The sequence below is a fragment of the Heteronotia binoei genome, chromosome 19, assembly GCF_032191835.1.
Source record: "Heteronotia binoei isolate CCM8104 ecotype False Entrance Well chromosome 19, APGP_CSIRO_Hbin_v1, whole genome shotgun sequence".
NCBI classification, from domain to species: domain Eukaryota; kingdom Metazoa; phylum Chordata; class Lepidosauria; order Squamata; family Gekkonidae; genus Heteronotia; species Heteronotia binoei.
In genome coordinates, this window is record NC_083241.1 from 14,801,370 (window position 1) to 14,826,816 (window position 25,447).

The window sequence follows — 25,447 nt, forward strand, 5'->3', positions numbered from 1 at the left end:
AGGCAAGTCCATGGAGGAGAGGTTCATCAAGAGCTACTAACCAGGGTAACTAAAAGGAACCCTCCACATGCAGAGGTAGCAAACCTCTAAACACCAGCGCTAAGTGGCAGCATCAGGGAAGGCCCTGTTCGTTGGCCTTCCAGGGCAGCTGTTCAGCCAAGGATCACCAATCTCCTGGTGGAGCCTGGAGATCTCCCAGAATTATGACCGATCTCCAGGCTACAGAAGTTGGTTCCCCTGGAGAAATTGGCTGCTTTGTAGGTAGGACTGTATGACATTATATCCTGCTGAGCTCCCTCCCTAGGCTCCACCCCCAAATATCCAGAAATTTCCCAACCCAGAATTGGCAGCGCAGCAAACTAGAGAGCCAGTGGTTAAGTGCATGGATTCTTATCTGGAAGAAACAGGTTTGATTCCCTATTCCTCCATGTGCAACTGCTGGGATGGCCTTGGGTCAGCCATAACTCTCTTAGAGCAGTTCTGCTTAAGAATCCGTTATTCCAACTTTGTTGTTTCAGCCCAGTTAACATAAACTAACAAACACCAATTTGTGACTCTCTAAATCTGCTTAAAAAACGTTTTCATGACTCTGCATACTAACTCACTGGCCACTTTCTCTAAATTTAGGACTGCTTTCCATTCCATTCTATTGTCTGATGAAGTGTGCTTCTAGCATCCGAAAGCTTACATTCTGAATAAAACTTCGCTGGTCTTAAAAGGTGCACTTGACTCCTGCTTTGTTCTACTGCTTAAGAAGAGCAGTCCTTGGAGAGCTCTCTCAGCCCCACCTATCTCACTGTCTGTCTGTTGTGGGGAGGGGAAGAGAAAGGAGACTGTAGACCGCTCTGAGACTCCTTTGGGTAGTGAAGGGCAGGGGATAAATCCAGTCTACTGCTGCAGCTGCTCCTCGTCATGGTTGTTGTTGTCGTCCTCCTCCTGCTCCCCTTCCACCTCCTCCTCCTCTACTTCTGCTTCCTGAAACAGGATGCTGATCTAGATGGGCCACTTGGTGATTCAGCTGGGCTCTTCTGATGTTGCTGGTCTAGCGTGCAGCTTCTCTGCATTGCTTTCATGCCAGCTCTAAGTCTGAACTTCTGTCTTTGGTAGCACTGAATGGCGTCGAAACACGTCTAACGTTTAAAGTATCTGTCGGGTGGAAAAGCTTCTTATGCAAGCCCACGCTCGCTAGGAATGAATGTTCTTGAAGCGAACGTTATACCCTATTATGCCTCTCTCCCATCTAAAAACACTTAGCCTTTTATTACCAGAATTTAATAAAGCTTTGATTAAGAAAGAGTGTTCCGCCATTGCAGACAATCTTCCTGATGATAAATCACAATGCTATATTGTCCTTTCTCTCTCTCTCTCACCCGTGATCTCCCTCCTCTTCACACAGCCCTAGTCTATCTTTCCCCCCCTCCCCTTTTTCATTGGATCATTGGAAACTATGTTTAAAAAGAACAAGTCTGCGGCTTTAATTTGCAAATAATACTCTGGCGTTAACCTTGGTGCCCGGACTGAAAGGTCAAATTATTGCTACAAGGAAACATCTTTGGGTGAAGCTAAATCTTAATAAGGAGGGGTGATCAGTCCACTCCCAAGTTGCCTTTGGGTTTCAGAAGTGAAGATTAGCACTTAGAAAAGGAGGGATTCGGTAAGAAGAGGAGGTGAGCAGAAAGAAGAAAGGTTGAGCCCAAAGCATTAGCTTTAAAAAAAACAGTATTGCTTTTTATGTTTGTCTCCTGGAATTTGAATCCTCAAAAGCAGGAAGGGTAGAGCAGAACCAGGCTATCCACTTTTACATAAATTGTATTGTGCCGTCCATCTGCTGTTTTCCTTCGTAAACTTTTCCATTCTGCATCTGTCTGCGGATCAGTTAGGGATTTCTGCAAACTCTGTGTGGAAATGCCTTTCAAGAAACACTTTATTCGTGTTGTATGTCCTGCAATTCATAACTCCATTGCATTTCTGCTTCCACACCTCTGCAGAATGAATGGTGCTGTACATAGAAGGTATAGCATTGGCCTTCGCAGAAGAAGCACTTTATACGTGTTCTTTTGTATACATGGAAATCCGAAAGTCCATAGTGCTTTGACATCTATATCTCCCATTGCAGACAATCTTCCTGATGATAAATTTAGCACTTTACCTAGAATAGGTATAAACACTTTACATTTAAGCACTTACCTCCATAGAAGAAGCACTTTATACATATTTTACCTGATTTTGGTACATGTAGCAAGCTATAGCCTCTTGGTACCTGCACATTCATAAGCATATCAGAATGGACATGGATGACTCAGATCAGAACAGGAAGGGAATTTGGAGACAGTCCTAGTTTAGGGTTCAGTCCAAGGACTGAAAATGGATCAGAAATGACAGGTCTTGAAAACTTCTGTTTACGACTTAAAGAGTCTCTGTCCGTGACACTTGACAGTACTGGGGAGGTGGAGCAATGATGGGCGTTTGGTGATAAAAATTGCCATCAATTCTTAGCCAATTTATGGCAAACTTATAGCGTTTTCAAGGCAAGAGATGGGCAGAGGTAGTTTATCGTTGCCTGTCTTTGCATTGAGACCCTGAACTTCCTTGGTGGTCTTCCATCCAAGTAGTAACCAGACTCAACTTAGCCTCTGAGATCTGATGGGATCAGGTTAGCCTTGCAGCAGGAAGTTAGGAATCCTTGGGAAGTTGGGATAATTGGCACATGCATGAATCATTTTGCAGAAAAATAGGTGGCGGAGCTCATTAGCATAACTCATTCGTGCATGCTGCTCCCCCAGCCAAGAGCAACCTGATGCAAGAAAGGAGAGCCCTGGGCAAGTGAGGCCTGCTTGGGCTGGCTAGAGATCCAGCCAGCCCAAGGAAGCCTTGCTTTCCTGGGGCTCTCCTGAGTGGCTGCCCACCCCCAAAGTCAAAAGGCCAGCAAGCCACCCAAAATCACATAAGGTGGAGAAAGGGTAGCACAGAATTCTCCAGGGGTTAATGAGGGCTGCTGGGAGTGTGGCAAAGCCCCTGGTGGCTGGCTGCCTGCCTGCTCCGCTAATCCAGGGATTGTTATGCAGCTGCACCTACTGTTCAATGGACAAGGCAGGTGGGGAGAAAGAGGGGGAACCCTCAGAAAGGTTCAGGAGCTGTGCTCCTGTGAGCTCCTGCTGAATCTGAGGCCTGGGCACATGTGTTATTCCCATTTAACTTCCCACTGACATCTTACATGCTTTCACCCCAGCCTCTGGCATACAAGATGGTTGGTTCACCTGGTTGACCTTCTCTGCAATGATTCCCAAGACCTTCAAACATACACATGACATGAAGCTGCCTCATGCTGCCTCAGACCACTGGTCTATCAAGGGCAGCGTTGTCTACTCTGACTGGCTGCAACTTTCTTGGCATCACAGCTGGTCCTTCCAACTGGAGATAAGACAAATTGAACTTGGGACTTTATGCATGCCAAGTAGATGCTCTGACCACTGAGCTAAGGACTCTTCATTTGAACACATGCTTTGTGCTTTACCCTGGGTCAGACCATTGGTCAAGGTCAGTCTTATCTGCTCTGACTGGCTGTGGTTCCCCAGGTCCCAGTTTGGTGTAGTGCACAGACTCTAATCTGGGAAACCGGTTTTGATTACCCATGCCTGCATATGCACCTGCTGGAGTGATTTTGGGTCAGTCATAACTTTCTCAGAGCTGTTCTGCTCAAGAGCAGTTCTTGAAAGAGCTCTCTCAGTCCCACTTACCTCACAGGGTGTCTGTTGTGGGGAGGGGAAGGGAAAGGAGATTGGAAGTTGCTCTTCTTCAGGTAGTGAAGGGCAGGGTATAAATCCAACCTCTTCATCTTCAGGTAGGGACTTTTTACATCACCTGATCCTTTCAAAGGTAGATGGTGAGGGTTGAACTGGGTGAATTCTGAACACAAAGATTTGAGCCCTGTAGCACTGTAGAAACCAACAGATTTTGAGGGTATGAGCTTTTGAAAGTCAGAGCTTCCTTTTTCAGAACTTCAACTCTCAAAAGTTTGTACCTGGAGATCTTGTTGTTCTCTAATGTGTGACTGGACTCAAATCTAGCTGTTTTACTGAAGACCACACTGCTACCCTCTGAAACTATCTTCAGGGACACAAAGCTAATGCTCTGCCACTGCGACACAAGGGATCCCCTGCAAAATAAATAAATAAATAAATAAATAAATGCATTAGTCAAAAAGGTAAAGGTAGCCCCTGTGCAGGCACCAGTCGTTTCCGACTCTGGGGTGACATTGCTTTCACAACGTTTTCAAGACAGACTTTTTACGGGGTGGTTTGCCATTGCCTTCCCCAGTCATCTACACTTTCCCCCCAGCAAGCTGGGGCCTCATTTTACCAACCTCGGAAGGATGGAAGGCTGAGTCAACCTCGAGTCAGCTACCTGAACCCAGCTTCCACCAGGATCGAACTCGGGTCATGAGCAGAGAGCTTGGACTGCAGTACTGCAGCTTTGCCACTCTGCACCACAATAAATAAGTGAAATAAATCACTGGCCTCGTTCACATCACTTCATCTGAATCTATAGTCTCTATGATGTCCCTGCTGGTTCCAGTGTCTGTACTAGTCCTGGCATGGAATGGGCATTGGAATAAAAGCAGCATGAGTGATTGCACTATGCAGGGTATATCACGTTGTCAATGGCAGCATGGAGACAGCCCCTGGCCTGAGGTGTGTGTGTGTGTGGAAAACTGTGGTGGTAAATTGCAAAAGCCAGATGCTCAGAGCCACCCCTCCCCTCCTGGTATTTGCTTTTTGCTGCCAGTCAATCTTCAAAAGCAAGACTTGGCATTCCTGTTCTTGAACCTGAAGGCAAGTCAATATTAGCTTTTGAATTCTGAGTCTTGGCAAAAAAAAAAAAGGTCCAAAAGGAGGCAGAGGAGAGATTAAAAAAAATGTATCTTTGCCAGGTACCGATATATTATTTATTTTATTTATTTTCATTATTTATAGTCTGCCTTTCTCGCTGAGACTCAAGGCAGAGCACACAATCTAAATTAATGCAATCAATAGGACGATATAGCTAATAAGGAACGAATAGGGCTAGGACTGCAGAAATTTGCTATAAAGTTGTCCGAACAAAGCCGTAAGTATTACTCACGACATGTTAAACAATGCAGAACATGAACATGACATTGCATAAATAGAAATACCATGCATTTTCCTGGGGCAATCTGTTACGATGTAGCCCTATTTCCTTTATAAAAAGGAACAATCCTCAACAATTCTAATTTACATAGTTAGCAAAATGCCAGGAACATGAGAGCCTTTAATTCCATGGGTTGGGACCACTACTGAGAAGGAATGCCTATGGGCACTTGCTGATCTTGCCCATCTATGGGTACACCCAGGACTTTTTTGTTTTTAGCAGGAGCGTGCAGGAACGCAGTTCCAGCCGGCTTCAGGGGATGTGGCCTAATATGCAAATAAGTTCCTGTGGGGCTTTCCCTACATCAAAGTCCTGCGTGAAACAATGGTGATGTCAGGGGGTGTGTTCTAATATGTAAATGAGTACCTGCTGGACTTTTTCCTACAAAAAAAGCCCTGATGCTGCCCTTCTCTGAATATTATCTGTATAGATAATACAGTATGGAATAGATAGTATTAGCTGTATAGGAAATCAGTCCTGTTGAATTTGTTTCTGACTGAGCAGGTTTAGGATCACCAAGAGACTGTGACTCAGTGGTTGAGGATCTGGTTGGTATGCAAAAGGTCCCAGGTTCAGTCCCTGGCATCTCCAATTAAAAGGACCAGGGATTAGGCGATGTGGAAGACTTTTCTCTGCCTGAGACCCTGGAAAGCAGCTGCCAGTCTGAGCAGACAATACTGACCTTGATGGCCAGTGTGTATATATATATAGTGTGCCAGCTGAGACGGGAGTCTGCTGGGAGCCCCCCCCCCCCCGCACCCTCCGAGGCCCCACCATACCACATGGCCACCCGACGTGGCCCGTCCCCCTGACATGCCCACCAGACCCTGGAACCGGCATGCCCTCCCCCAGGCTCAGGAGAAGTGGCAGAGCCGTGGCGGCTGCAGGGGGGAGAAGGCAGGAACCATGCCCTGTGGAGAGGGCAGAGGAGTCGGGAACCCCGAGTTGTGGTGGCTGGCGCTGCTGCGCCCAGACGTCACCACAACGTCCCAGCCCACTCGGCCGCCATATGGGAAAAGATGTGAACAAAGGGGTTAAAACTTACCTTAAGGGGTTAAAACATTCCTTGAGTTCTAACTTAAAGGAGAGCTTTTTCAAGATGTTTTATCCAAGTCCTTTTTTTGAGCAGAAATGCACAGGAATGCAGTTCCGGCTGGCTTGGTGACAAGGGGTGCGACCTAATATGCAAATGAGTTCCTGCTGGGCTTTTCCTACAAAAAAATAGCCTTGGATGTGTCAAAAAGAGCCTTGGATGTGTATAAAACGCCCCTGTTGGCCCCCATCACGCCCCGCCGTGGCCACTGCTCTCCTGGTGGCCTGGCTTGGGCCTGCTGGGCTTTCCCTACAAAAAAAGAGCCTTGGATGTGTCAAATGGTAAATGCCTCCTGTCTAAAATGTACAGGTACTTCTAGTTCATGTTGGAAATGCAACTGTCACAAAGGAACCTTTTGTCATATGAGGTGGGCTTGTAAGGAAGCCAAAAACATTTGGATACAAATATACTTTTAATGCAGAAGGATATAGCTGAAAACAGAGCGAACAGCCAGTTGGAAAAAAGTGCAGAGTTTTGTTTTTCGATATGACTAGGGTTGCCAGGTCCCTGCAGCTCACTGGTGGGGGTTGGGAGGGAGCATCCACAGAATGGAGTGGGGCTTCACCCCCAAACAGTGCGCAACATCCTCATGTGATGTCCCCAATATGATGACATCATGCGGAAGTGATGTCATCACATTGGGGGCATCACGTGGCAATGCTCTGGTTGGAGGGCAAAACTCTATGGCAAAATTGCCTTCAAACCATAGAGTTTTGCCCTCAGACCAGAGCCTTGCCATGCAATGTCCCCAATGTAATAACATCACTTCCACATGATGGCTTTCCTCCTTCCTCCAGGGTCGGGGACAGAGGGTGGTGCTAGGAGACGAACTATCCCGACAACACCCACTTATATGTGGTGTGCCGCAGGCAGAAGAAGATATTGGATTTATATCCCGCCCTCCACTCCGAAGAGTCTCAGAGCGGCTCACAATCTCCTTTACCTTCCTCCCCCACAACAAATACCCTGTAAGGTGGGTGGGGCTGGAGAGGGCTCTCACAGCAGCTGCCCTTTCAGGGACAATCTCTACCAGGGCTATGGCTGACCCAAGGCCATGCTAGCAGGTGCAAGTGGAGGAGTGGGGAATCAAACCCGGTTCTCCCAGATAAGAGTCCACACACTTAACCACTACACCAATCTGGCTCTCCACTGGCAGTTTTCTCTCCGATGTTATTCAACATCTACATACGCCCCCTTGGCCAGGTTGCCCAGAGGTATGGGCTGGGTTGTCACCAGTGTGCGAATGACACCCAGCTCTATCTGTTGATCTGTCTGCAGCATTGCAAGCTGTGGCAGGGTGGCTCAGGCTGAAGTTAAATCCGATGAAGACGGAGGTCCTGTACCTGAGTTGCCGCTGTCCGAGACCGGAGGTCTGTTTACCGCTGGCACCCAAGGTTAAAAGCTTCGGGGTGCTCTTGGATCCTTCTTTGACAATGGAGGATCAAGTAGCTGCCACTTCTAAGTCAGCCTTTTGCCATCTGCAAATGGTGAAGCAGGTGGTCCCCTTTCTTGAACGCGACGACTTGGCAACAGTGATCCATGCCATGGTTACCTCAAGACTAGATTACTGTAATGCTCTCTACATGGGGCTGCCCTTGTCCCAGATCTGGCGACTTCAGCTAGTGCAGAACACTACAGCCAGGCTGTTAATGGGAGTTCCTCTACGGCAACACATTCAGCTTGTATTGAAAGCGCTGCACTGGCTACTGATAGGGTACCGGATTCGCTTCAAGTTGCTGGTCATCACCTTTAAAGCCCTATACGGCCAGGGTCCTGCATACCTTAGAGACTGCCTTTTCCTGCATATGCCCCAGCGAGCACTTTGATCCGGGTCTCAAAACCTGTTGACAGCCCCCAGCATCAGAGAAGTGAGGCTCAAAACAACGAGAGCCAGGGCCTTTTCCGTTGCTGCCCCTAGCTGGTGGAATGAATTGCCGGAGGAGGTTAGGGCCCTGCGAGAGCTTTCACAGTTCCGCAGGGCCTGCAAGATGGCACTCTTCCGCCAGGCATTTACATGATGGTAACATCTGCAGCAACAGGACTGGCCCATAAGAACACCCCCAGTGGCCTACCTCACCACACTGTGGCGATCCTGAGACCTCTGAGTACAGCCAACCACCAGAATTTAATTGCTGCCTGAAATCATGACAGTAGCATATGCAAATGTTTTAAAATTGTTATTATGTCTTATGTTTTTATTGTTTATTTTATTGGTCACCCTAGTGTGCTTGTGTTGACCCTTGGTCTATGAGCTGCCCTGAGCCTGCCTTTGGCGGGGAGGGCGGGATATAAATTAAATAAAATTAAATTAAAAAATGATGACCTCGCATCGGGGATGTCATAATTTGGAAGCAGGGTTTCCCTGGCTGGCAGTGGACTGCCCCCACCTGGGGAATGGGAACCCTATTATGATTACGGCACACAAATGGAAGTGTCTGACAACATTTTACAGAAGAAGAATAGTTGGAGATGTTGGACTTTGCAGCTATGGCTAAACTTACAGTATTGGTTAGGGAAAAGACTATTCCTTCATTTGTTAGGGACTGGAAACCCCTCACTGACTTTTTGCCTGACAAATCTAAGGATGATTTGATGATTTGTGGGTTTTCTGAGTAAGAAATTTGTTTCAGGAGAATTGAGAAGAGAGAGAGTTCTTGTTTGTATGTATAAGCAAAATCAAAATTATATTTGTTTTAGAGAAGATTGGAAGCCTTTTATGTTCCCTTTCCTCTTTTTAAAATGTTTGCTCTTGTCTATCTATCATCTATCTATCCTCTTTCACCATTTAAAAAGTCTTTCTCATTCAGAGTCTGCAAAACTTCTGATTGTTCATCTCCCTTCCCCCATCTCCTTTTCTCCCCCTTCCAGCTCCACATGGGGGCACTCTTACCATAATGATGACAGCCGTTAATCCAATATTTATTTTTAGTGAGTAATTTGTTTATCAGCCGGTTATTTTAATCTCACATTGGCTGTATTTGTCTCTGCTGACTAGCAGCGTTCCCAGCATTAGAAACTTGTGCATCTTTTTGAGAGAATTAGCTAAGCTGGAGAAGGTCTTGCAGGCACCCCTCCCCCGCCAGCGGTTACCGAAAGGAGGGTGGCTCCGGATGCTGCTTTTCATTTGACACCTTTTGGAGAAAGAGAACAAGCCATTTAATAAGACAGGTCACGACCCTCATTGAAAGGTCAGGACTTATGAGACTCCCCCAAAAGTGTCCTTGGGAAAAGTTCTTAATAAAAGCCATCCCAGAGTTGTCCAGAGAGGATGTTTCTCAGGGAACTCTGCTTTTGCAAGAATGCTCCGCAAAGAAGGCGTCAATTAGCACAACACACTGTGTTGCCATTATCCTTCATTAAAATAATATGTGGATTTTAAAGATTATAATTGGCCTTGATATGTATGCGGCTAAGAAATATTAAAGATGGTAGGGTCCAGAGAAATATAAACTGCACAGTGCGGCAGGGAAAGTCACAGAGGTTAGTGTCTTATTATTGGGGAGGCTGATGAAGTCATTGTTTATCAAAGGCTGCTGTCTTTGTGCTTGTGTTGCGGGCCTCCGTTGGACAGTTCCTGTGCCATCAATTGTCGCTTTGTCACAAGACTTATTAATAGTGGCAGAGCTTTGACCACTAGATGTAATTTCCACGCCCCCCCCCTCCACTTCTCCAATAGTAGAGGTAGATACCTAAACTAACGTTCTGGGCTGTTATAGTCTCTTGGCGGTTCAGGGGGTCACATGAAGACCCTTTTTTCCAGGGTGATATGTACAAGTCTTGGGCTGGATTCCACCTAAAAGGCAGCATTTTCCTTCAGAGTAAGGAGCCTTCCTCCAGTGCAGGGGAAAAGAGGAGGGTTCCTTTTGATTGAAGTAGAGTGGTAGGATATTGCTACTTACTTTTGAACCTTTTCTAGTAGTCAGAGAGCCTTGGGCTACAGCATCCCAAATTTTCCTTTGAGTGGAAGTATTCTAACGAATTTTGTACACGTCGTTTCCCTTTTTACTGCAGTATCTTCTGCCTTTGTAGCCACCATCTTTCATTATGGTATATCATGTTTTAGTGCAGTGCTCATTTGTCTCGTAATGTAATCCTAGCACTCCTTCATGTTTATTGGAGGTCTTTGCTGCTCGATTGAAATGTTTTAAATATTTTGTAAGCTCCTTTGAGTCTCAGTGAGAAAGGCAGGCTCTAACTGAAGCTGATGATAATGATGAACAGAGTTTCCTTCAGGGGGTGTGTGGGGAGAAGGTATTTGTGAATTTCCTGCCTTGTGCAGGGGGTTGGACTAGATGACCCTGGAGGTCCCTTCCAACTCTATGATTCTAAGGGACACGTTAGGCCATCCTAAACAGAGCTTAGGCCAGAAGTTCCCGCCATGGTACTCACCAGCACATCTCCTGGCACTCACCAAGTGTTTTGAGAAAGTAGGCTTTGAGAAGGTGGCAACATTTTTGGCTGACCACTGGAGATTGATTGACTTGGCAGATTTTTCAAAGCATTGATTTGGCAGCAGCTGCTGTCACTAAACAAGGAACTTTGCTATGTGACAGAAGGTAAGCTGCATCAGCCATTTTGTGGCTGGTTTCACTGCCTTGTGCCAGCCATGTTGTGGCAGTGCCTATACCACTTTGTGTCAGTATTCCAAATGTATCCACTGGTTCATTGCCCAGTGGAATTAGAAATGCGGAACTCTCCTTAAAACTTCTCTGTTAGACAGTTTCTTTAAATTAAAAAAATAGTCACATAACAAAGATCCTTGTTTAGTGGTGGCAGCTGCTGCCAAAGCAACTCTTTTGGTTCATCATGGAGACAATAGCAAGTAGTTCCTTGTTTAACTAGGTAAGCTGTAGCATCTTCATTATGCTGCGCTCAATACGGAAACCTTACTGAAACTAAGTAGGTCAGTGTACGGTTAGTGGTCAGATGGGGTGTGTTGGTTATTCAGTGTACACTGCTTTGGGGTCTGTATGGAAGAGAGGCAGAATATCTGTGGGATGTGACTTTTCTATCACCAGCAAGATAAGGTGTTTGAGATTTGGGGCAGGGTTTGGATGGAGTGTGTGGGAATGAGCATGGAGACAGAAAAAAAGAAGGTAGCACGTGCATCCTTGGGTTCCAGTTTGTTTTGGAAAATCCATTTGCCTTGGCCTACTCTACCTGTTGGGCAAGACAGGTCCTGATTTCAGCAGCAAAAAGAGGTGGTACATTAATGATGGCTGGGATTAGTCATGATAAATGATGCACACTTGTGAATGTAGCATTAATGGTTTGAGGGCACAACCTCCCACTGTTGACATTACTAGGGCTGCCAAGCTCCTGCTGGGGGTGGGGGATCCCCCGGTTTGGGGTCCCCCAACCCAACGGGACAGAGTGGGCCACCAGGGAGGTCCCCACATCCCAAAGAGCTCTGTCATCACCAGGGCCGGCCCTAGCTTATTTGGTGCCCTAGGCAAGCCTAACTTCTGGCGCTCCCCCCGCCACTGGTAACCAAATTCACCCCCAAAACCGAGCACCTCCCAAGTCACAATAGGAACACAGAATCACAGAGTTGGAAGGGACCTTCAGGGATATGTAATCCAACCATCTGCACAATGCAAGAAATTCACAAATACCTCCATCTAAATTGCACAGGATCAGGTCTGCCTATCTCTTTCCTACACTGCCAAACGTCTCTGCAGAGGGGGCCTTCGGGGTAATGTTTTCTAACCCCCAGCACAACACAGGAACTTCATACCTCTCTCTAAGTTCTCCCACATTGTGAGAAAGGCAGCAGGCAAGGCAGAAAGGTGGCAGGCAAGGCAGAAATGTGACAGGTGAGGGAGAAAGGAGGCAGGCAAGGGAGAAAGGCAACCGGTGAAGCAGAAAGATGACAGGCGAGGCAGAAAGGCGGCAGGCGAGCAAGAAAGGCGACATGTGAGGGGGAAAGCCAGCAGGCGAGTGAAAAAGCCAGCACAAGAGTGAGAAAGTCAGCAGGAGAGTGGGGAAGGCCTCTGCAAGTCATATGGGTGGTGCGCAATTCAGCACCCTCCCAGGGCTGGCACCCTAGGCATATGCCTAGTAAAGGAGCCGGCCCTGGTCATCACGCAACATGCCCAGTGCGATAACGTCACTTCTGGCAACCCTAGACATTACACTTCTACTTCCTTCAGCACTTAAATTTTTCTCTTGGGAGGCTGAGGAAGGACATAGTTTTTTTTCCATGTTTCTGTACTGGAAAGCTGAAGGCAAAATTTCTTTCACGTTGCTGTATTAGGGAGTAGGAAGTGGAGGTCAGCTTCTTGCATGTTGTTGTATTGGGAAGCTTTAATTCAGAATTTCTTCTGTTTTTCTGTACAGGAAAGGTGGGTAGCCATGTTGGTGTGAAGCCACTGGACTAAATTTTGTTCTGTGAGGACAGAATTTCTTATGTGCTGCTATATTGCGAAGCTGAGGGCAGAAATTATTCCATGTTGCTACATTAGGAAGTTGAAGGCAGAATTTATTCCATGTTGCTGTATTGGGAAAATGAGGGCAAAATTCCATGTCACGTGCGTGCCATCATGTGATTTTTTAAAAAATAAAGGATTTTGTGTTTGAAACTGCAGCTAATAGAGCTGTGTTTTAAAAATGGAGACAAATGTATGGGAATTCAGGAACTTTTAAAATCTTCTACATCATTATAAAAAATCACCCCTCTTCACAGACGTTTTTACTGTTGCTGAGGGAAATGCCCATATTCTGCCTAGGTTTTCCATAGCAATGCCACAAACAGCCTCTCCCCTACTCTATGTTAAATGGATTTTAACAGGGATAAATGTAAAGTTCTGCATTTAGGTAGGAAAGTTCCAATGCATGGTTATAGGATGAGGGAGACTTGTCTTAGCAGTAGTATGTGCAAAAAGGATCTCGGAGTCTTAGTGGCCCATATGCTGAACATGAATCAACAGTGTGATGTGGTGGTTAAAAAGGCAAATGCAATTTTGGGCTGAATCAACAGAAGTATAATGTCCGGATCACATGAAGTGATGGTATCACTTTGTTCTGGTAAGACCTCACCTGGAGTGTTGTGTTCAGTTTTGGGCACCACATTTTAAGAAGGATATAGACAAACTGGAATAAATCCAGAGGAAGGCGACGAAGATGGTGAGGGGTCTGGAGACCAAGTCCTATGAAGAAAGGTTAAAAGTGCTGGGGATGTTTAGCCTGGAGAGGAGGCGGCTGGGAGGTGATAGGATCACCATCTTCAGGTACTTGAAGGGCTGTCATATAGAGGATGGTGTGGAATTGTTTTCTGTGGCCCCGGAAGGCAGGGCCAGAACCAATGGGCTGAAATTAAATCAAAGGAGTTTCCGGCTCAGCATTAGGAAGAACATCTTGACCATTAGAGCGGTTCCTCAGTGGAACAGATTTCCTCAGGAGGTGGTGGGCTCTCCTTCCTTGGAGGTTTTTAAACAGAGGCTGGATGGCCATCTGACAGCAATGAGGATCCTGTGATTTTAGGGGAGGAGGTATTTTTGAGTTTCCTGCATTGTGCAGGGTGTTGGACTAGATGATTCTGGAGGTCCCTTCCAACTCTTATGATTCTGTGATTCTATGATTCAGTGTTGCAGCCTCAGCACTTGTTTTTTCTGTCATGAAATGACATGTGTGTGTGTGTGTGTGTGTGTGTGTGTGTGGGTGGGGGGTGTTGTTCTAACCCAGAGTCAGGAAACTGAAGTAGAAGTGACAGGAGGAACAGCTGAAATCACAAGAACTATAGGGAGAAATGTGTTTTGTTTTTTGTTTTTCTGGAGGAAGAGACAGTGACACTTCAAAATTGGAACAGAAACTCAAAATGTCAAAATTGCTGCAGCAAGGAGGGAAACAAACATCAGACTGACAGTGTCCACCAATTAACATTTGACACGTTTAATCAGAACAACACATATATGCTCAAGTCAAAACAACAATTTTCTTCTGTTTGAAGTATTGTCTAAAAAAATAAAGTTGATTCTTGTCACTAGAAAATGTACAAACATGCAGCTGCTTAACTAGATATTTTGAAAAAGCCAGAGCCAGTGTGCTGTAGTGGTTAAGGGTGATGGACTCTAAGCTGGTTTGAGTCTGTATTTCTCCATATGCAGCCAGCTGGGTGACCTTGGGTCAGTCACAATTCTTCCAGAGTTCTCACCACCTAGTGGTGCATAATGCTAAAGAAATCTCGAACTTTAGGATGCCAGACAATCTTTGGATCTCCTGAATAAACCATTTTGTACACAATGCCATATGATAATTAATTGTTGAAAAAGCCAAAGTTTGGGGAAAGATACTAGCTGGATAGGGTGGTATGATATGAATGTATCTTTCTTTAAAGCATCAGCTGTTAATTGAAGGTGCTTTACCTATAGGAAATCTGAAGTTCAATCGCTGGCACCACCAATTTAGAAAGCATTTAGGCAGTCGAAGAGAGACCCTGGAGAATGGCTTCCAATCAGATTTCTTGTGACTCTTTTCAATAGTGCTGCAGTCTCAGCTCAATGATAGAGTACTTGCTTTGCATGCAGAAGTTCTCCGGTTCAGACTTCAACATATCTGATTATGAGGACTGAGTAGCAGTTGATATAAAAGGGCCTACCAGCCACCCTGGAGAGATGTTGCCAGCCAGAGTAGGCAAATCTGACCTTGCTTGACCAAGGTTTTGACACAGGATAAGGCAGCCTCATGTGTCTGATACAGGGCTGGATTAACAATTATCCAGTAGACACTGGCCTATGGGCCCTCATGCCTTTAGGGGCCCCAGGCCGGCTCCCCCCTATCCCCGCTTGCAGCCCTCCCAACCTGCATGTGCAGCCAGCAACTGAGCTGCTCTTTGCCCAACTTGCCTGGTGCGGCTGCTGCTGGCGTTGTCGCCAAGTTTGCCTCTCTCTACCTCTCCCCTGCAGCTTTGTCAAAGGGGCTTCTGAGAAGGTGCCTGCAGGCTGCAGCAGGGGCCACGTGTGGCAGGGCAGGCGCTCCAACTCTGAGATAATCTGCGAGGGGCCCCTGAGATTTTGACTGCCTAGGGGTCTCCACAGGGTTTAATCCGGCACTGGTTTGATAGATCCCCAAAACCAGGTCAAAGATTTTTACAATGAAATATAAAGCAAGGAGGAACAGTTCTCAGTTTTAGGTCAAAATCATTCCACAGTCTCAGAGCTACCACTGTAAAGACCTTGCTTCTAGTGGCACAAATCAGCATCATGTGCATTGATGGTATCCCATGTGCAGATCGTGTTGCAAGGTCACCTCACCCGTCAGGGGGGAGCTGGAGGGCACTCTGGGGGTGGGCCATAGATTTTTTACACCATAGAGTTTGCTCCAAAACCAGGGCATCGCCTGTGTGATGTCCCCAACGTGATGACATCACTTCCGGGTGACATCATTGTGTCAGAGGCATTGTGCTGCTATGTCCCTGTTTAAGGAATGGGTTTCTCTCTCTGGCCAGCTGACCCACAGCAGAGTGGAGTCCCCAAAATTGGGGGATCTTCCTCGGGGGGATGGCAACCCTACATACCTCATTTAATTTCACAGCTGTAGCCTCATTTCACAGCTGTAGCTCTAGTTGAGCTATTCCCTGCTTTTGTTTCTGGCTTCCTAGAGTTCCATTTGATTGTGCCTGAAATGTTGGAATCCTGCACATATGCCCCAAGTCAGAGAGTCTCCATTGTTTCCTGTGATTGCTATTCAAGTTGGTGAGATTTCCGAGCACTGAAGTTGATTACTGCTTTCCTTGCAGCTTGTGATGAGGCTGACCTTTTGAGAAAAGACCCTCGAGATGGGAGGGCGTTTCAGGAACCAGCCACAGTCTGATGGGAGGGGGGCTTTATAAACTACCTGATGAGCCTTTGGCAGGAGTGTGTCAATCAGGCCATGTGAAATTAGTAAAATTTATGGGAGGATATCACAATTCACAAAGCTGGACTTTACAAAATCTGTGTCCATCCATGCTCAATCTGTAGTGTACTAGACTTTTCAGTACGACAACCCTAAGCGCTGTGTGTTCTTAGAAATGTGACAACGGGAATATATCCCTCCACATCCCACAAAGAACGAATCCCAGTCATTTGTCAAGGGATCGAACAGAGTTTGTTTACATGTATACAATTTGGACCTAGAGGCCTTACCTCCAAAAACTCCAACATTGACCTTAACAACCACAGAACAGCTTCTTCTTCCCAAACACCAGGAGGCAAATATTTCTTAACTATATCATTTTTTTACAACTCTTTACCCCATGTCCTCCTAGGTATGTACCATGCTACCTCTGCAAAGTTTGCTTTACACATTGAGACCTGTTTAAGTGTGTGAGTGTAGATTTCACTAAAATTCTACCACTGCTAGGACACAAGGCTAGCTCATCTAGAATGTTCAAGAATAACCAAGGCTTTTTTGGTGACAATACTCACCAGTACTAAGTACTGGCACCTTTTGGGGTGTGTGGAGGCTCTCTCAAGTCTTGAGGAAGGAATTGTTGGGAATCATTGCAACCTTATATATGAGTGTTGCCCCTTCCTTCCTTCCTTCCTTCCTTCCTTCCTTCCTTCCTTCCTTCCTTCCTTCCTTCCTTCCTTCCTTCCTTCCTTCCTTCCTTCCTTCCTTCCTTCCTTCCTTCCTTCCTTCCTTCCTTCCTTCCTTCCTTCCTTCCTTCCTTCCTTCCTTCCTCCCTCCCTCCCTCCCTCCCTCCCTGCCTTTTTTAAAAAGCAAAGAAAATGACAAAGGTTTGTTTGCAAGTAAGATCCATTAATAGTTATTTATGCAAATAGCTGCACTCTTTGAGATTACAGGCCAAGTCTATAATGGAACGCACACTTTACCTAGATCCCATTGAATATAGTGGAATTTTCTTCCTAGTAAATCTGCAGGATATTAGCCTGTTACAGCTTTATGCCCGTGAAATCTATGATGCAGTGTGACATCAGGCATAATGCAGGCTCAGGTTGTTTAGATGCTCAAATTGTAGTGCACAGTTGAAAAACAAGTGAAACCTTATGGAGCCAGAATTCCTCCAGGGGTTGGCACTTATGTTCTGGGTATGTCAAAGCAAGAGAGAATGTGTGTATGTGTGCAATTACAGTTGTATGCTCATTTGCACGCTTTACTGGCAACAGATAACTCGCCTGTCCCATCACCTTTTTTTTTCAGAGTCAAATAGTCGACGAGCTGTCAGCAGGGGCTCCGTGTGCCAGCTGCTCCGGCTGTACCAGGACTGGCATCAGCATGACACCAGCAACAGTTACATCTGCATCCGGAGGGGCTTCCTCCTTTGCCTCAAGCACATCACCAATGTCCGGTCTGGCAGAGAATGTTTCCTCCTTGCTAGTGGGATGGAGGTGCTCTTTCAAACAGCTCAGGTAACTAAAGATTAGGAGAGGGGTGGTGCAGTTGAATCCCCAAAGGCCAAAGCGTTCTGTTGACATGCCTGGGGACTTTTTGTATTTAAATGTTTAATATAATAAAGACTTCTTATGTGGATTGGGTGCAATGTTCCCTCTAAGCTGTGGAATCTTATGTGCAAAAATTCTCCTGTGTGAGCTACTGGAATTGAAGTTGTGAGCTTCTGCATAAATTAGTTTGCTCTGGATCCGTTTTTCCTGAGCTAAGACAAAAATATGTGAGCCAGCAGCTAAAAAACTGTGAGCTAGCTCACACTAACTCAAGTTAGAGGGGACACTGATTGGGTGTCCCCAGTGTTTTTGAGTCTGCAGGAAGTTTGGGAATTTTAAGAATCGTGAGTAGGTGACACCACAAAATGACTGCCGTGGGTGCTGAAGAGAGCCAGTTTGGTGTGATGGTTAAGTGTGCGGACTTTTATCTGGGAGAACCGAGTTTGATTCCCCACTCCTCCACTTGCAGCTGCTGGAATGGCCTTGGGTCAGTCGTAGCTCTCACAGAGCTTGTCCTTGAAAGGGCAGCTTCCGTCAGAGCTCTTTCAGCCCCACCCACTTCACAGGGTGTCTGTTGTGGGGGAAGAAGATGAAGGAGATTGTGAGCCGCTCTGAGACTCTGATTCAGAGAGAAGGGCAGGATATAAATCTGCAGTCTTCTTATCCTCTTGCGAGGGAGGCAGCTGTTTTTAAAATGGGGGTCCCTGTTTCTGAATAGTGTCCCAGTGGCAGACGTGAGCAGCTCTTCTGAAGCCCCTCCAGTTCCAAACAGGCAGAGGAGAGCCAGGACTGACTGTTTGCTCTGAGGAACTGATGCTTTGCTGAAGAAGCACATGGGCTTTAGAAAACCCACTGGTCCAGCTGCAGCAGCTGCAATATAACTGGGCCCAGCCAGTGAACAGCAGACACCATGCTAGTGGACACAGCCGAGCCCAATGGCAGTGCAGTGGCCAACATGCAAGTAAGCCTGGGAACTAGCCAACAGCCACAAGTGCAGTTGGGCCTGGCCTGTGCCACTGGCTGCTGCACAACCAGTGACACCAGACATCACTTAAATTGGCCAGACTTTTCCTGAGGAACGGCTGCCTGGGGGTGGGGGCAGGGAGAGAAGGAAGGGAAGCTTAAAAAAAAGGAACACAGATAAAGGCATGTTGGCTGGTGGGTGGAAAGGAAAGCAGGAAAAGTCATAGAATTATAGTGCTGGAAGGGACCTCTACGGTCATCTAGTCCAATCCCCTGCACAATGCAGGAAATTCACAAATACCTCACCCCCAACACCTCCAGTGACCCCTGCTTCATGTTCAGAAGATGGCAATAAAACCTCCAGGATCCTTGGCCAAACTGGCCTGGTGAAAAATTGCTTCCTGAACCCAAAGTGGCAATCGGCATTTCCCTTGGCATGTAAGAAAGGACCACAAGAACTAAGCATTGATGCAACCCTTCCTTCTCTTCTCTCATGATCTGCCTAAGTTCACAGAATCAGCATTGCTGTCAGATGATCATCTAGCCTCTGTTTTAAATCTTCAAAGAAGGAGAGTCCACCACCTTCTGAGGAAGCCTGTTCCACTGAGGAACCGCTCTAGCTGTCAGGAAGTCCTTCCTAATGTTGAGCTGGAAACTCTTTTGATTTAATTTCATCCCATTGGTTCTGGTTCCAACCTTCCAGGGCCACAGAAAACAATTCCACACCATCCTCTATATGACAGCCCTTCAAGGACTTGAAGATGGTGATCATATCACCTCTCAGCCACCTCCTCTCCAGGCTAAACCTACGCAGCTTCTTCAGCCTTTCCTTATTGGATTTGGTCTCCAGAACCCTCAGCATCTTCATTGCCCTCCTCTGGACATACTCCAGCTTGTCTATATCCTTCTTGAATTGTGATGCCCCAAACTGAACACAATACTTAGAGAGGGGATGGGGACTTTCAGGGAACAGAAAGAGAAAACAGTGGGGAGGGATCCAGCAGAAGATGATATTTCCTCCACAGGCATTTGTGGGTCCTCTGCATGTCAGTGTCTAGTAAGCATAATAACCAGGGCTTTTTATGTAGCAGGAACTCATTTGCATGTTAGGCCACAGCCCCTGATGTAGCCAATCCTCCAAGAGCTTACAGGGTTCTTCATACAGGACCTACTGTAAACTTCAGGAGGATTGGCTGCATCAGGGGTGTGTGGCTTAACATGCAAAGGAGTTCCTGCTACAAAAAAGGGCCTGTTGATAACTAAACAGAAGCTCCATGTTCAGATGCAGGAATGTCATAGAATCATAGAGTTGGAAGGGACCTCCAGGGTTATCTAGTCCAACCCGCTGCACAATGCAGGAAACCCACAAACACCTCCCCCTGATCACCATGTCAGTTGCTGAGAGGGAGCAGCAACTCAGGAGAGGCCGTGGCCTCTCTGGCCCTTCTGGCTGGCCAACGTGGAGTGCATGATGATGAACTAGATGGCCTCTTTTTCTCATCCAGTAGAGCTCTTCTCAGCTTCTTAATCCTGAATATATCCAAGAAAAACAGCCCTTGCAGCTGTGTTGAGAATAGCCCTCTCCCCTTTGCCCTGCGATCTCATTGTCCTCTTCCGTCCTTACTGAAATGGAACCCCAACATAGTGGTGGTGATGGTAGGGAATGCTGTCACGTTGCAACCAACTTACGGCGACTCTTCATGGGGTTTTCAAGGCAAGAGGCGTTCAGAGGTGTTTTGCCATCACCTCCATCTGCACAGCAACCCTGAACTTCCTTGGTGGCTTCCCAGAGATTTTTTTTTGTAACAGGAACTCCTTTGCATATTAGGCCACACACCCCGATGTAGCCAATCCTCCTGGAGCTTACAGTAGGCCCTGTACTAAGAGCCCTGTAAGCTCTTGGAGGATTGGAGGATTGGCTACATCAGGGAGTTCCTGCTACAAAAAACAGCCCTGTGGCTTCCAGTCTAAGTATTAACCAGGGCCAGCAGTGGTTATCTTCTGAAATCTGGTGAGACTGGGTTAGCCTGGGCTATCTAGCTCAGCATGCTAGTAAAAGGATGCATTTGTAGACTGAAACCTGAGGTAATCCTGTGAGTTGGCAGTCTGAAAGGGATTCCACTGAATCCCATTGTCTTAAGTGGTTACTATACTACTGATCTCACTGCTCTCACCTGAGGGTTCATTATCGAAACCAATGTTGTCTTCTCATCCTGTTCCCCAAGAGCAAGGAAAGCAGGAACGTGTGCCAAGATTCCTATGTCTGACTCTTGTATGCTTGTCAGATTTATCAGAGGATTCCTCCAGCCTCCCTACAGGACGTCTGCATAATCTTACTGAATCTTATAATGTCCTTCAATCATACAGCAAGGAAGACAAGAACAGCCACCGTATGGCATACAGACAGCTTCTCTCTTATCGCTTCTTTGCAAGGTGTCTGGGGACATTTGGCAGTTGTATTACAGGAATATTTCAATGGTCCTGGCCCTGTGTATTACCGAATATGGCAGCAGCCAATGGCTGCAATCAACCCAACTATTCTCTGCACTCAGAGATGTACAGACACCCTAAAGGAGGTTCTTTCAGTACAGATGCAAGACATGCACAGTATCAGCAGCAGTGTGATTATTTTCCCTCCCCATTGCAACTAGGGTTGCTACATCCAACTCGGAAAATATCTGGGGTCTTTGGAGGTGGAGCCAGGATACTTTCCCATATAGCAGTGCAGTTCCCTTGAATACAGTCTTCATGTCCTTATCCCCCAACAGCTAAACTTCCACTAAATGAAAGTGAACACACACTCTTATAAAACAGCCAAAATAAACAGTTTGTGAGCACCCACTTTTGTATTCTCACTGGGGCAATTTACTCATGTTGCTGAATGTAACCATTTGCTGTATTTCAACACCCACCTTACCTCAGGTGGTGGGGGAATCCTGATAGGGTTGCCAATCCCCAGGTGGGGGCAGGGGATCCCCTGGTTTGGAGGCCCCCTCCCCACTTCAGGGTCATCAGAAAGTGTGGGGGGAATGTCTGCTGGGCACTCCATTATTCCCTATGGAGAATTGATCCACAGGTATCTGGGGTTCGGGGGGGGGTGCTGTTTTTTGAGGTAGAGGCACCAAATTTTCAGTATAGCATCCAATGCCCCTGTCCACAGCTTAGAGGGAACATTGCATCCAATCCACATAAGAACTCTTTATTATGTGAAAATGTTTAATACAAAAAGTCTCCAAGTTTCAAAAGGATTGGACCAGGGGTTCCAATTCTATGAGCCCCCAAAGAAGGTGCCCCTATCTGTCATTATTTCCAATGGAGGGAAGGCTTTTAAAAGCTGTTCAATTCCTTTAAATGTGATGGCCAGAATGCTTGTCACAACTTTCTCCTGGCTCCGCCCCCAGTGTCTCCTGGCTCCACCCCCAAAGTTGCTACACTTAGGTTATATAAATAATTGTATTCAGAAGATATTTCACAATATACACATCATGAATTATACACAGTGCTAGACAAAGTCTTCTGTAGGTGTTATGTTGGGATAAATGTAAGTGTCCAAACAGTCAGGTTCTTAAAGCAGCAGCACACAATTGCCCCCCCCCCCCTTTGGAATAACGAGACAGACAACCATGTGGGATAAAGGGCCACTTTTATTTAAACTTAACGGCAATGGGAAAAAAATGGGGCCAGGTTAAGCCAGGGGTCAAAACCCGACCACCTCCTTAACCCGCAAACTGGGCGAGCCCCCCGGGTGTGAGCCGACCCAATGGCGCAAACCCAGCCGGCCAGATCCCGTTCATGGAGCTCCACCCTCACTCGAGCCATTCAGCCTGGGATGTGGACAACTCAGTAGTGACGGGATCACGAGGCTCCCCGGAGCCAACCTTGTGCTGTACAGCTAAGGTCACCCCAGGGACTCCCTACATCCCAATGGTGCGTTGCCATGGGAGCTCACCAATACCCCAAAAGAACATGTTCCCAACAGTAAAACCACCAGTGACCAAATATAAACAGCACTGCCCGAGCCAATTGCCAACGCACCATCCACAGTGCAAGGTAGGCGAAAACACTCCCAAACCGGCCAATATGTTTGAAAGCGAAAAATTCCTACCTGCCCCCATAATCAGGAAACCAGCCTATGCCTGCACTGCATGACAGGTTGGCAGGCAGGCCGATCAGCCCTGGGAAAAAAGAACTGCAACACGGGGTTGGGCCAGCCTATATAAGGCCGCCCACCCCCTAGCAGTTCAGGGCAAACCAACTGTCTCTCCTCCAGCAGGAAAGGCAATGGACGGCCCCCAGCCTAAGGCGGCTGGGTGGGGCCGAATTCTCCTTGTAGCTCTCCATTCTCAGTTGTTGTAGATATGCTGTAGAACAATATGCATAATACAACGTGATTTTTTGATATGTACACGTTTCAAGGACACTTACATTTATCCTAACATAACACCTACTGAGGAGTCTGTCTAGCACTGTGTATAAGTCATAATTGATTGTATATTGTGGAATATCTTCTGAATACAATTATTTATATAACCTAAGTGTAGCGTCTTACAGAACACAAGTTATTTTGCATTTAAAAGGTGGTTTCTTATCTGTGCTCTCCTCCTTTTGGTTTTTTGTCCACCCCCAAAGTCCCCAGATATTTCTTGAATTGGACCTGGCAACCTTAATTGGGAGAGATCCTTTGGGAGTAGATGGTTCTTCTGACTTTGTTTCTCCATGTGATGCTAGAGTGTTTTGGAATCCATGAAACTGTGTTTTATGTCAAGCAATAAGTAGGTTTCAGCATTACCCTGCTTAGATGAGTTTATTGTACTTTGCTTATATTTATTTATTTGGTTTGATTTATGATTCGCCCTGCCCCGCTGTTGTAGGGCTCAGGGTGAGTAACAACTTTTTAGAATAACAGCCATAAGTTAATTATTACAATTCTTAAAATCGGGGCTTTTTTTGAGCAGGAATGCAGTTCCGGCTGGCTTGGTGTCAGGGGTGTGTGGCCTAATATGCAAATGAGTTCTTGCTGGGCTTCCCCCCCCCTCAAAAAATGCCCTGCTTAAAATACTAATCATAACAATGCAGCTAACCTTAATCAGGGGAAGATTGGTTCACGTCAAAACTGGGGAGAGGCAGGAGAAAGGAGGGGGCAAAGGACCCAATGGGATAGAGCTGCCATTTTTGGGAGAATTGGAAGGGCTTTTTTCCAGATCATCCAGGATGAAAAACCAATCGCATTCCTATGTAGATGGGCGTCGCATGGCTTACAGAGGAGTGTTCACGGAAGCTTTGCCATTCTGCTTCCCCTTCCCTGGAGATTGTTCTATATAAGCTGGTGCAGCGATGCCTTCAGGAATATATATATGCTGTGTATCTGGAAATGTTGACGTTATCCTCCTGTTTGTAGTAGCTGTACCAAGTCTCAGCCATTAGAGTGCGATGGGAGCTGTCTTGCAAAGCAGAAATCCATTCTCTTTTCCAAGGAATGGAAAAGCTCAGTCGAAATTGGTGCTGGTTGCAGGCTTTGGAGGGCCCAGGGGCTCCCTTCTGCTCACCCCCAGGGCCCTCATGTTTTCCTTTCCACCCCTATAGCTTTGTGCCCCCCAATTGCAGGCCTTTCCACACCCTTCCCCTGACAGCATAGGTCCTGTATATTCAGCCAGAAAGGCTGATGTCATGGCCAGCAAAGTCATGGCACACTTGGTGGGCATGGCTTTGCACCACCCACATGTCCTTACTTAATGAAGCTGGGCAATTGGGAGCACAGGTACAGACCAGTGGCAGGGAAGGTTCATAGGTGTGGGTTAATGGTAGTGGGCCCTAGGGTTGCCAATCCCCAGGTGGGAGCAGGGGATCCCCCATTTTCATGGGCTCCTGCACTCCACAGCCAGGACCCCATGCAAAATCCCTGATATGACATCATGTGGAAGTGACATCATCACACTGGGTATGTTGCATGGCAATGCTCTGGTTTTTGGACAAAACTCTGTGGTTTGAGTCCAGTTTTACCGTAGAGTTTGCCCAAAAACTAGTGTCACCACATGACATCTCCGGCATGATGGCTTTACTTCCATGTGACATCATCACATTGGAGACGTCATATGTGGTGACATCACCTCACCACCACTCCTAGAAGTCTCCTTTCTACCCCACCCCCCTACGGTGCAAGGTAGGGACCTGGCAATCCTAGTGGGCCACACCAGAAGCCCTTGGGTCTGGCAGCTGGCCCACCTCAGGTCATGCTGATGCTGGTCCTGCCTAGTTGTCTATAAACTTTTGAGATAATTGAGAAGGTGTCCATGTCACCAAGGAAATGGATCCCTTAAGAAAGCTATAACAGGTGGAGATGATATCAAGATTACAGTATTCCATAGGGTTGCCAAGTCCAATTCAAGAACTATCTGGGGACTTTGGGGGTGGAGCCAGGAGAATTTGGGGGTGGAGCCAGGAGACATTGGGGTGGAGCCAGAAGCAAGGGTGTGACAAGCATCATTGAACTCCAAAGGGAGTTCTGGCCATCACATTTAAAGGGATCACATGCCTTTTAAATGCCTTCCTTCCATACGAAATAATGGGTAGGGGCACCTTCTTTTGGGGCTCATGGAATTGTACCCCCTGGTCCAAACTTTTTGAAACTTGGGGGGTATTTTGGGGAGAGGCTCTGGATGCCATACTGAAAATTCGGTGCCTCTAACTCATAAAACAGCCCCCTCGAGCCCCAGATACCCACAGATCAATTCTCCGTTATTTCCTATGGGAATAAGTCTCCATAGGGAATAGTAGAGTGCCCAGCAGACATTTCCCTCCCCTCCCCCCACTTTCTGATGACCCTGAAGCAGTGGGGTAG

The 25,447-nt window shown here is 46.7% G+C and overlaps 1 protein-coding gene across 1 annotated transcript in view; it reads left to right on the top strand.

The window, feature by feature from the left end:
* Positions 1 to 25,447, top strand: part of AGBL1 (AGBL carboxypeptidase 1) — a 686,235-nt gene that overhangs the window by 75,281 nt on the left and 585,507 nt on the right. The window contains exon 7 of the mRNA XM_060260374.1: positions 17,405 to 17,613. Within this exon, the coding sequence (XP_060116357.1) occupies positions 17,405 to 17,613 (209 nt within the window). The remainder of the gene's footprint in view (positions 1 to 17,404; positions 17,614 to 25,447) is intronic.